The 12,395-nt window shown below is 37.9% G+C and overlaps 2 protein-coding genes across 3 annotated transcripts in view; one reads left to right on the forward strand and one right to left on the reverse strand.

Annotated features, from left to right (window-relative positions):
* Positions 1-1,124: 1,124 nt before the first annotated feature.
* LOC143283330 (NADPH-dependent 3-demethoxyubiquinone 3-hydroxylase, mitochondrial-like) lies at positions 1,125-9,019 on the reverse strand. Of its 2 annotated transcripts, none has more exons than XM_076589542.1 (7): positions 8,862-9,019; positions 7,192-7,408; positions 6,509-6,623; positions 6,227-6,311; positions 3,754-3,808; positions 3,093-3,161; positions 1,125-1,575 (listed from the first exon to the last, which is right to left on the reverse strand). In XM_076589542.1, the coding sequence occupies exons 2-7, from the start codon at positions 7,405-7,407 to the stop codon at positions 1,498-1,500; spliced, it is 618 nt and encodes a 205-aa protein (XP_076445657.1). In that variant the 5' UTR covers position 7,408; positions 8,862-9,019; the 3' UTR covers positions 1,125-1,497. The 2 variants fall into 2 exon arrangements, with proteins under 2 accessions (XP_076445657.1, XP_076445649.1); XM_076589534.1 differs by lacking the exon at positions 8,862-9,019 and adding an exon at positions 7,797-7,849.
* Positions 9,020-9,162: 143 nt separating this feature from the next.
* Positions 9,163-12,395, forward strand: part of LOC143283308 (uncharacterized) — a 53,871-nt gene continuing 50,638 nt past the window's right edge. Inside the window, exon 1 of the mRNA XM_076589505.1 lies at positions 9,163-9,403. Within this exon, the coding sequence (XP_076445620.1) occupies positions 9,402-9,403 (2 nt within the window). The 5' untranslated portion in view covers positions 9,163-9,401. The remainder of the gene's footprint in view (positions 9,404-12,395) is intronic.

Below are 12,395 nucleotides of genomic sequence, written 5' to 3' on the forward strand. Positions count from 1 at the left end.
GGGCATGGCCTCACATTCATATTATCACTTGGAGAAGTCACAATGCATTGTGTATCTATCTTTTTTTTTTCTTTTTTTTTTTAATTGTGGTTGTTCTAGTATGATTTTTTGTGTGCAGATATCCATTTGTCCAGAAAGTATATTTTAGTGCAAATTACCTGACCTGACTAATGTTTGTAATGAACAAGTTGAAAATGTGACAAAAAACAAAACACTGATTTCAAAACAACATGTCACTAAAAATATATAAAATGGGAAAACTTCATGTGTCTTGTATTCTTTATTCATTTACCTTTCAGAAAATATACACTTTCATGGATCTTTCTCCAATAACAAAGAGCACAGAATTAAAAAAAAAATGTATACCCATTTTTTTTGTGAAAAAACCCTGGCAAACAGATTTCACTTAACTCTTATTTTCCTGGCAGCAAAAGGGTTAAAATTTGATTCATATCAAAATTTCATTTGTTTTCACTGTCACAAACATCATACTTCTGGTTTCATTATCATTCTGACACATTGGTACAAATCTGTGTCAAGACAGATATTAGCAATACATTTGACACACTATTACTTGGTCAAAGCTGAGGAAAAAGCCTTTTAGTCCACAAAATGCCATCAAATCAATTTTTTCCTATGCAACTGATTTCTCCCCTTAACAGTCTTAGGCTGACCTTTGGTAAAAACATCCGGGTGACATTTGCTGTAAATTAAGCTTAATGAATTCCTATATTTTTTGCAAAAGTTTCATGTACATAAGGAACAAACATAATACATCCTAAACACACACTCAAAGCTTTATCATTTCATTTCCATACCAGTCTATCTGTCTCTCCGATTCAGACCAACCTGCCAACATACTATCAGCATGAAATAATGGCATAATTTAGCAAAAATTCATTGCAGTGTACTCATTTTATGTGAAATGCATTCAGTCACATTGTCAACAATGCTGGCAATGACTGATATTTTTTCTGTAAATTGTGTACTGAATAAAAAGTCACCAAAATTTTACGTTGAGCAGATGAACACACTTAACGAAAGTCACCAAATTTGAGAAATGGTTAATGCATTTATGAATATATAAAGACAGACAGTTGGTCAATTCAACAAAAGTCAGGAGCTTAACCTGTATGTCTTTATTTTCCTTCAACTCACATCATGAAACCATAAACAGACACACATAATTATCATTATGCCTAATAATAAATAAAACTAATATGCTTCTTTTCAGATGTAATAATTTGAACATAAATCTAACTTTGTGTATGACAAATGACAGTCTAACTGTAACAGATTGCAGCTCCAGTGTAACACACACACGCATCCACACATGCATACACACACTTGCACCATCACCAAACACACATACATACACAAACACTACATCCACACCAACACCAGAAAATCCTGCTGACAGTCACAAAATGCTATCTCACACATGTGCCAATGCGCCATCGCATCATCAGAGTGCTACAAGACACATCCAACAGACAGTTATATCCTCTCTGACAACCAGATAGCCCCAGTACAGCCAGTCTTTATCACCTGACTCAACACACTGTAGAAAGGAGCCTGAAACAAATCAAAGGACACACTCAGTTTTCTCTTTCCCTGTGTTTTCACCATTTATTTTATACATGTACCAAACAAAACAAAACAAAAAACCACAAAAAACAAAAAAAAACTTAAGCAAAAAGCAAAAGAATTGTCAAAGACAACACAATCTGATTAAAAAGTAATGTTAAAAAAAGTTCTGAAATAAAGTCTAAAAAGAACAAGCATAAATTTCTAAAGACAATACACTGTGACTGAAAGACTCACCAAATATTCAACAACAAAAATATATGTGAGCTCTGTGTGTGTGTGTGTGTGTGTGTGTGTGTCTGTGTGTGTGTGTTACATGTATGTGATAAAGATAACTAAAAATGGCAAGGAAATTTGGTGAAATAAAGTAACTAATGAAACATGAAAAATGGACCGTAGGTCCAACCATGCTTGGGATGGTGGGTGCCACACCTTTTCAGAGAGGGCGTCCCTGGATGCAAGAGTGACCCACGAGTGCTGTGTGGGGACAAACACCCACTCATCTCACTGTAGGACCGAGGGCTGGGCAGGTGGGGACTGCCGGCTCCGCCGGGCCGAGTAGGGCCCCTGAGCAGCCGTCGGTCCTGATTACTAGGAACTATTGTATTGTGAAGCACTTTGAGCAAAATTTATTTGATTAGGTGCTAGGTACTTATCATTGTATACATTTTTTAAAAATGTTATTGCATATAGACTGCCTACTGAACATTTGGATTTAAGCAAACAAAAATTCTGTAAGTCAAGGATGAAGAATCAAATATTCTTAACTGTGTTGGTGGTAAGTATAGAAATGAACTCTTTTATTCAACAATACATGTTTGTGATTTACTGTCCACATATGCACAATACTTTCCTGGTATATTTCGTTTTCAAGGGCTTAGTATTCCCTCTATTCAAAAGAGACTTCTTTCTTTTTCAACTAATGCTGAACTGAATATTAATTGTGATAATGTCAAATTTTCTGTGATTACTTACATATTGTAAAAAGGTTTTGTTTTATATCATTCAAAGCAATGCTCTCAACTAGAGGATAACATTCTTGTAAATACAGAAGAAGGTGTCATTTAGGTCTGATGAGCTGTTTGCTCCTCTCTTGAAGCCTATGTCAACCTTCTCAATATGATATACAGAACAAAATGATGGTATCCAACAGAAAGTCATCTCAGAGCCTATTACTGAAAGAAAATGAAACAGCTAATTCATATTATAATTTGGGTGTGTGTGTGTGAGAGAGAGACTGTGTGCGTGTGTGTGTGCGTGTGTGTGCATATATGTGTGTATGTGTCCGTGTGTGTGTGCATATGAATGTAGACACAAGCATGACCAAGCATGTGTGTTTCTCTATGTGTCAACATGCAGTATCATTATTAAAACAAACACCATACTGTCAAAGAAATACTTTATGTACATGACAGAGCCATATCTGACAAAAAATTATTAATGTTCTCAAACACACTTTCAACAACAACAAAAAAAACGTTAGATATATGTCACTACTTCTTTACCTTCTCTGCATCATGCTGAAGACCTGTGTCAAGATGTTCAAGTTCCTCATCTCGGAACTTCTTCAACTTCTGAGAGACACATAATATACAGAAAAGCTTTAAGTCATATTTACTCAAAATTTGTGTACACGGTATGCACAACAAATACTGATGAACAACACTAAAAGTATAATGTATGAATGTACAAGTACCAAAAAATTCATTCTTTCTAAATTCAACAAAGAGTTATTACATTTGACACTTAAATTACAAAAAGCAAATACTTTTTTCAGTGTTCAGGGAAAACTGGAAGATTTGTGGACAGGTCACTTTTTCACTAAAATTTTAGTTAACATCATCATTGCCAAAGAAAACATGGTATCCTAATGCAAAGGCCACAGACTCATTGAGGACTCTTTTATTCCCTTTCAAAATTAAACCTCACAATAAATTTAGCTGAAAATGTACAGGTCTTATAAATGTGGATCTGCTTATTCTGTTTTTCCACACAAACATGTTACATTGCACAGCCATTGTAAAACAAAGATGCCTATCGCAATCAATTAGGGAAAGAAAATGTGTTGGGTAGAAGATGGAGGGGAAAAAAGACAACAAACAGCACAACACATTTTAAGAAACAACATTCATCTCTACCAGTCTTGCCAATCAACAACTTATTCACCTTCAGAAGCTCTTTGTGAAGCTCCGGGTCATCTTCCATCAATTCTCTGATCTGGCTGAAAACAGAAATCCCATTCTGATTCATTTTTGAGTTTGTCTCTATAGGAAAAGGGAAATAAAAATCACAGTATAATGAACCGAACAAACAAAAACCAATTACAAACAAAAACAAAGCCAGCCAGACAAATAGACATCTAAAACAAAAAACAAAAAACAACAAAAAAAAAACAACAACAAAAAATCCAGTGTCCTAATTTAATTTTCTTTTTTTCTTATTCATTTTAAGCCTGACCAAAGAAACAAACAAACAAAAACAAACAGACTCAGTCATCAAAACTGATCATTAAAAAAGGGAGAATGTAAATCATAATGACATCCGTTTGTATTGCACAAGTTGGGCAAATCTGATGTTACATTTGTTTACAAGTTAAAGTATCCTGTGAAATTATTCTGGATCACACAAAAATTAACTGAAGCATATTTCAGATTTTCAGATGAGATGAATAACTATGGCAATGTATGCAGCATGCACTTACTGCACATAAAAGAACCCATGGCAACAATAGGTTTGTCCCCGACACTTTCAATAGTTGAAAACTTGCAAACGACAAAAAAGAAAAGGAAGAAAAAAGGGTGTGGTGGTGCTGTACAGTGGTGACACACTCTACCTGGGAAGAGCAACCTGAATTTCACATTGAGTGATCTGTTGTGGGGAGGCAGCAGAGCTCTCCCTGGGAAGAGCAACCCTAATTTCACACTGAGTGATCTGTTGTGGGGAGGCAGCAGCGCTCTCCCTGGGAAGAGCAACCCGAATTTCACACTGAGTGATCTGTTGTGGGGAGGCAGCAGCGCTCTCCCTGGGAAGAGCAACCCTAATTTCACACTAAGTGATCTGTTGTGGGGAGGCAGCAGCGCTCTCCCTGGGAAGAGCAACCCAAATTTCACACTGAGTGATCTGTTGTGGGGAGGCAGCAGCGCTCTCCCTGGGAAGAGCAACCCAAATTTCACACTGAGTGATCTGTTGTGGGGAGGCAGCAGCGCTCTCCCTGGGAAGAGCAACCCGAATTTCACACTGAGTGATCTGTTGTGGGGAGGCAGCATGGCAGAATCAGTTAGGCATTGGACTTCTGATCCAGTGTTCATAAGCATTCAGGGTTCAAGGCCCTGTTACGGTATGTTGTTGCTTCCTTGGCATAGACACTTTACTCTGAAGTACCAGACCGGTTGGGGAAGGTGACAAAGGCAGAAGGAGAGGACTGGGCCCCGCTTGCCTATACCAAGCACCACTGACAGTGGATATGAATTCACTGCCTCGATGGCCATAAAAGGCTACAGGAACTTTAAAACACAGTTTTAACCTTAATCTGTTGTGACTAAAAAGTAGCATAGCACAATAAAACACAATAGCTTATCACACAAATGTATCAGAAATATTCCATGTCTTATATTTGGTAAAGATCCATGATGAGGACTGGGCCCCGCTTGCCTATACCAAGCACTACTGACAGTGGATAAGAATTCACTGCCTCGATGGCCGTAAAACTAAAAGGCTACAGGAACTTTAAAACACAGTTTTAACCTTAATCTGTTATGACTAAAAAGTAGCATAGCACAATACAACACAACAGCTTATCACACAAATGTATCAGAAATATTCCATGTCTTATGTTTGGTAAAGATCCATGACGTATGAACAGATGAAGTACACCAACTTACCCAGTATTTTAATTGTTTAAACACTAGGAGCCAGAAATTTGACCATTCAGTGTCATGAGTTTTGATAGTTTCATAATTTGTTGGTTGTATTTTTGATCGTGTATTACGATTGTGTGCTATGACTGGTGTGTGTGCGTGCACATGTGCTTGCGTGTATTGTGGGTGTGGATGTGTGTAGGGGGGGAGATCAATAATTCTTATTAATGTTTGGTATCTTGTGTTCAATTTTCCTTTTAGATATTTACATATGTGTTCTATTTGTAAACACCTAGTGCTTATTGTCAAGATTATGCATAAATGCTCATAATAATAATAATAATAACATAAATTAATACTGATCTAAATTGTCTCAGAAAACCTCACCAAAAAAGGGGGCCAAATAACTTATACCAGGCATTGTATATCTTAAAACATGAGCAATCAATATCAACTGGCCATGATCAAGTACCAGTATCTTAGAGAGAGAGAGAGAGTGTGTGTGTGTTTGTGTGTGTGAGCGTCTGTGCGTGTGTGTGTACACACATGTGTGCATGCACAAGTGCATATACATGTATTATATGTGAAAAAGAGAGAAAGTGTGTTTGAGGGCAAGTGATTTTGCAGAAATGCATACATACACCCAAACATGCAAACACTACTTTGCTTTTACATATCCACAAGAAAACATTTTTATAAGAACCTTGCACAAGCAATAAAACGATCTGCTGACTGTAGCAATCCAACCCCCCCCCCCCCCCCCCAACAAGCAATTAACTGACCTGTTGTAGTGATCTCCAATGGCAGTTTCCACAGCCACTGTGCAGGCCATAGCTGCCTCCTTCCCAATCAAAGCAGTGCCAGCTCCTGTGACATAGGGCAACCATGCTGGAGAAAGTCCATATACTCATATGTACCTCGGTGTACATGTGTGTGTGCATGCGAGTGTATGTGTGAATTATGTGCATAAGAACATTTCATGGTTTTCCTCCTTACCATAAAGACTATCATCTGCACACACACACACATACACACACACACTCACACACACACACATAACTGACCCAGAGCAAATCCAGCAAGGTTCCATAAAGGAAGCAAGACAGTCGGCCGAACACGGTTGTCAGACATCAACTTGTCAAAAGCAGCTTTATGCTCAAGTTCTTGTTCATGCATTTCCTGCAATGACCAGAGAAAGAATTAGCAGGACAAATGAAACATAAGATAGTTATCCAATTCACAACGTAAGGGAAGTAACTGGTATTGGTAGGGAAAAAGGTTGCTTGTAAAAATCAATTTTAATTCAAAAAAGAATAATGGGAGACTTCATGGTATAATGTGAACCAGGATGATTGTTTTTACATCCAAGTAATTCTAAAAAACAAAAACAACAACAACAACAACAAAACAACAAAAAAAACAATAGGAAAATCCATGGTATAATACGAACCAGAAAACTAGAGTTAGTTGTGTGTGTTGTCTTTTTCGCTGTTCAGCTCATTTCACCTTTAAGGCAAATCAAATATTGTGGACTGCTCATGTCAACCAAAAGAGAAGAAAACAGAAATGCTAAGAATTTTGGCGTGGTTATATATATATATATATATATCTTGTGTAATTCAAGACTTAGGTAGACACGATAAACAGCCAATCTAACAATCTATCTTATGCAATTAAACCATGAGCCCTATCACAATAATAATGGTGTTTGCAACTAGCAGTAACAGTGACACATGCAAACAAGAACCTTCAATGTGGGGCCAACAGGGGTCTTGCCCAAAACTGCCATTTGTCCTTCATAAATTCTGTGTGCCCCAAACTCTCCAGCATGGTCAACACGGATGATTTTCTCCAGCATTGCTCTCCTCCGCTTCTCACGCACAGATGTGGACATGTGGCGGACACATATTCTAGCTGCCAGACTTAATGACATCTTTGGGAATTCAGCCACAACCAGCACCATCCTGCACACATTTTGTTTGGTCATTTCAAAGCCTGATTTATTAAGTCATTCTCATTTTAAAGGAACACATCTGCAAAAAAAACCCCAACTAATTTAATACTTTTCATACTGAAAATTTATAAACAAAAGGCTATTCAGAACTATCTAAACAGGACAACAATTTAAGCACTTGCACTGATCACAAAATCACATAAAAAATTTAAATGTCCAAAACAAACGCCCATAAAACAGTAACACCTAGTTGATAAGTTAAGTCTAGAAGATGTCTGTGGTGACTGTTATAATTCATAAAGTAAAAAGTATAATTTACTATAAACCCTGACCAGCTCTAACTTGTCTCATCAATCATACTCCGATTATTTGTGCAGCTCTGTTAAAAATGGGCGCACCTTTCTGCCCACTCGTACCAGCAAAGCAGATGCCGCATTCAAGCCCGTTAGTTCGGCCCATCACCTTGCTTGAACAGAGATCCAGCACCGACATCTCAAATAACTGGCATTGGAAAGCACTTTCTGCACTTGGTCTTCCCTGCATGACCCTTTCAGCCTCAACACACAACCACTGCTGTGGTTACAGATGGGCATTCCTTCTCAAGCACTGTCTTTCCAATGAGACACTTTCAGGGGTTTCTAACCTAGACAGGTTATCCCATCATGAAGCCCCAGTCTTCAGTCAAGGGCCTGTCAGAGGATGACTTTGCTGTCACTTTGGAAGCAAGCACCATGTCTTTCACTAGTTTCAGACACACAGTTCCACAGCAGAAGCAGTGTTGTTTGTGTACATGGATCAGTTTGCACATGTATATTGACACCTTGAAACTCAAATCATTTTCTCAGTTATTCAAACTGAAGATAGACGACAATAAAGAAAAACAACAACAAAAAAAACAAACTCTTTTCCAGATCAGAATAGAAGCGTGAGCCCACTGATTTCTTCTTTTTAGTTGATCGTTACTGGCATACTTAAGTTAGAAGAGAACTGACGAGAGGCTAGTACTAGTAGTAGGCCCTTATCACTAACAAAAACTATGTGCCTAAACACATATTCATGCGAGGCCTCCCCAAGGTAACGAAATGCATAGCACCTTTTTTTTTCCCAGTCCAACACAAACGATAGGGTTGACTATGATTTACTCGGTAATAAAACTTATTTATTGTCAAATGAGGCAATGCGCACAACTTGCCGGAGGCACCTGAATTAAGGACGCAAAAGATGTTTTACTTATGTATTGTGGTATAATAGTTAATAATTAATACATAAGTGAGAAAGACCAATGTTACGAAACATCCAAAGTTGTAAGCAGAAGTTGATGAACTGATTTTCGATTTTCATTTTGTATATTTCGTTCCCAATCCCAAAAAAGAGACGAAATAAAACATTGCCTCAATCTTGCTGAGAACAATCATGCACATAATGCAGAAGGAATACTGAAGATGGGCATCAGGAACGCCTACCTTGACTATTTGCGCAGACGTTGCTTACGAAAGGGTATGTGACAAGGGCGCAGCCATCTTACGATTCTGCAGTGAATCGACAGACTCCTTTAGATCGCATGGTTATCCTATTTTTCTCAGACAATGTTTGTGAATTTAAGTATCTATCTAGATTTATTTTAGGTTAAAAAAATTAAGAGAAAAAACTCCTCGACTGATATTTGTGCAATATATTATTGGCTGGTGAAACAGTAAAAATGAAAACCAAATAACCGGAAAAAACAAAATAATAATAACAACAACAACAAAATAAATTAATAAGATAACCGATATATTCTGAAGAATGGCGACATCATCGTTTCCACTGATATAAATGTAAAAAGAATTTTTAATCAAGATCGGTAATTTCCACAGCGAGTTCTGTGTCGTTTTTATTCCGGCTCTCCTTGCAAAGGAAAACAAAGGTGCGCGCATGCAAAGTCGCACGAAGCAGACGACTTCACAGAACATCAAAAGCTTCCAGGCAAATCGATCAGTCACGTTCACACAACCAAGGACACAATGTAAGTTCGGTTTTATCTTCTTTTTTCTTTTTCTTTTTATTTCATTTATTTTATTTTATATTTTTAGTAATGTGACTTGAACTAATCTTAATCCAAACGTTAAGAATTTCGAATGGAAATACCATCAGCTGTCGTAAACTCAAAAGTGAAACACATGACGATGATCATGATCACAGTCATGTGCTGTGTCATAATGATACTTGACAGTCATCGTGATGCTGTTAAACAATTTGTATCTTTCTTATGATCATCACTTTGATTACGAAATCACCAACACAAACCGGTTGTTCATATAATGCTGACTTGTATTAAAGGACTTTGAAAAAAAAAATTTTTTGGAGAGAGAATAAATGAGGAAACTGCCTGTGTCATGCCAACAATGATATATAATATACATATATATATATATATATATATATATGATATACTTGATATAGTGTGTGTGTGTGTGTGTTCTATGTGTGTCACTGTGTGTTACTATCTGCACATTTTTGTGTGTATGTGTGAGTGTGTGCCTGTTCTTCAGTTTGACGTCTTTTCAGATTGTGTGTTTTTTGTGAGTGAACTAGATTGAATCCAAACAGTAAGAATTTATTATGGAAATTAACCATGAATTGTCCTTACAAAAAATCACTAAATTTGTTACACATGATGGTTTATCATTATGATGATCCTCATGTATCACTTTATCATGATGACTATTATCATATGTTTGTACTTCAGTATGTATATAAAACACGCATGTGTCATACACATATTTGAGTGTGTGTGTATATATATATATATATGTGTGTGTGTGTGTGTGTGTCCATCTGTTTTCTATCTGTCTGTCTGTCAGTATGTCTCCATGTAGACAGCAATTTTCATTTTTTTGGATGTATTTTGAAGCAGCTTGGACCAATGAAGAAGAGAAATTTCAGAGATGACTTCCAAATAAGTGAAAAGGAACATCACCTTGACATGATGTTGCCAGCCATTATGTAAAACCACAGGGTTCTTCAACCTGTTGCTTGTGTTGGTGTGTCAGATGATTGTATAGTGACAACAGTATGGAAATGGAAAAAAACAGGCATTGTCAGGGATCAGGTTCGACATTGGTCATCGGTCATTGACGCATTTAATTTTGAAATGACCTATTGTTTTTCAAGTTGCCAGGTCACATGACTTATTGTTTTTATGACCAGTCGGTCAACCAAAGTAACCATCTCTCTCTCTCTCTCTCTCTCTCTCTCTCTTTAACAATCGCGATCGCTTTGTCGTCTGCTCCTACAGGAAATGACTATAAACTGGTTTATTGAAATACGGATCCATGACGAAACGAAATCCGAAACGAATCTTTATCGCTGCCTTTCGCGAGATTCGGCGAGAAGGATTGGTGTTCCCACTTTTGCATTAACCGAGTGCAGTTCCGGGAAAACTGAAAGTAGACTTCTGCTTTCAGTTTACAATCAGACCGGTCGACAACAGAAAAATACCTCCTAAAAAGGTGCCGCGGATAGAAAAGGGCCATAAAACGTTGTTTAGTTTCGCAGCTAAAGAAGGCAGCTCATCGGAAACTACAGATACGGCTCAGGACTATCCACGGGGGGAAATCGGGCCTCTGTGGGCTCTCGTGGCAGCCCATCACAGGGAGGACTTTCCCAATTTGATCAAGCTGGCTGCCCTTGCCCTGTGTTGCCCTGTACAGACAGCAGATTGTGAGAGGGGGTTCAGCGCACAGAATCGAATTCTGACAGCCCTCAGAAACAGGCTGAACCCCCTCACACAAAACAAGCTGCTCTCTGTCAAGCTGGGCAAGGTGGCACCCAAAGATGCCCTCGGTGCATGGAAGGCTGCAAAACCAAGGGTTGTCCTTGCGTCATCTTCCCGCAAGGCATAATCGCCTGACAGCAGTAAATGAGCCAGTCGTATATGTTTTCTAGTCAACGCAGAAGACCAGAACATTGCATTTTCTTGTCAGAAATCAATGACATTCTTAACTTCTTTTCTTTCTAGTCAATGAATGACCGGAATGGCCAAGATATTACATTTTCCTTTCATTTGTGCATTATTAAAGTTTGAAAAAGCCCGGGATGGGTGATATTTGACCTATTGATTTTCAAAATGACCTATTGATTTTATGTTCTTCCGGTCATATGACCTATTGTCTATTGAACCCAACCTGATCTCTGCATTGTGCATCCCATTTATCAGTCAGTTAAAAATAATTAAAACAAGAAGACAAAAATAACCCGGAAATACTGCAAACAAACACACAAAACAGACACTCACTCACTCACATGCACGCATACATGCAGGCATGCATGCACACATGCACATGTTCACACACACACACACACACACACACACACACACACACACACACACGTGCACAGATGAGCAAAAACAGATGAATATGTGCATGGATGCATAGGCATTCACATGCACACACACACACACACACACACAAACACATGCTATATGCCCACAGGTGCACGTACATATATAACTGCTATTGACTGAGAAAAAGGTTCACAATCTACAAAGCAATGAAAACTTTATTCCACAGCATTGCGTTGATTTCCAGTGACACACTCCAGGAAAGCAGATAGTTTCATCTTATGTAAGCAGCTTGCAATTACAAAATTTGCTGGCATTCATAAACAAAATATGACAGAGTGTTGCAATCAAAGATTTAAGCTGCATATTTCTGTATGTTCTGCATGCTCCTCCAAAATGTCTGTGTCTGTTCATTTCTTTGTTTCTGTGTTTGTGCTTATTTCTCGAAAATCACCTGACTGACTTCTATAAAATGTGATCATTCACCACACCAAATCTCAGAAACCTCTGAAAGCTTCCTGAGTGGTTATGATTAAAGGTCAAGGTCAATGATACAGAGGAACTATTTTGGTCACCCTGTTGGACAAGATTTATTTATTCTGCAGGACTGATTTTGCACTGATGCAGATCTAGAAATTTCTTGAAGTGCATACCACTGGGCTGGATCTTCATT

Source organism: Babylonia areolata, chromosome 1 (genome assembly GCF_041734735.1).
Source record: "Babylonia areolata isolate BAREFJ2019XMU chromosome 1, ASM4173473v1, whole genome shotgun sequence".
Classification (NCBI taxonomy): Eukaryota; Metazoa; Mollusca; class Gastropoda; order Neogastropoda; family Buccinidae; genus Babylonia; species Babylonia areolata.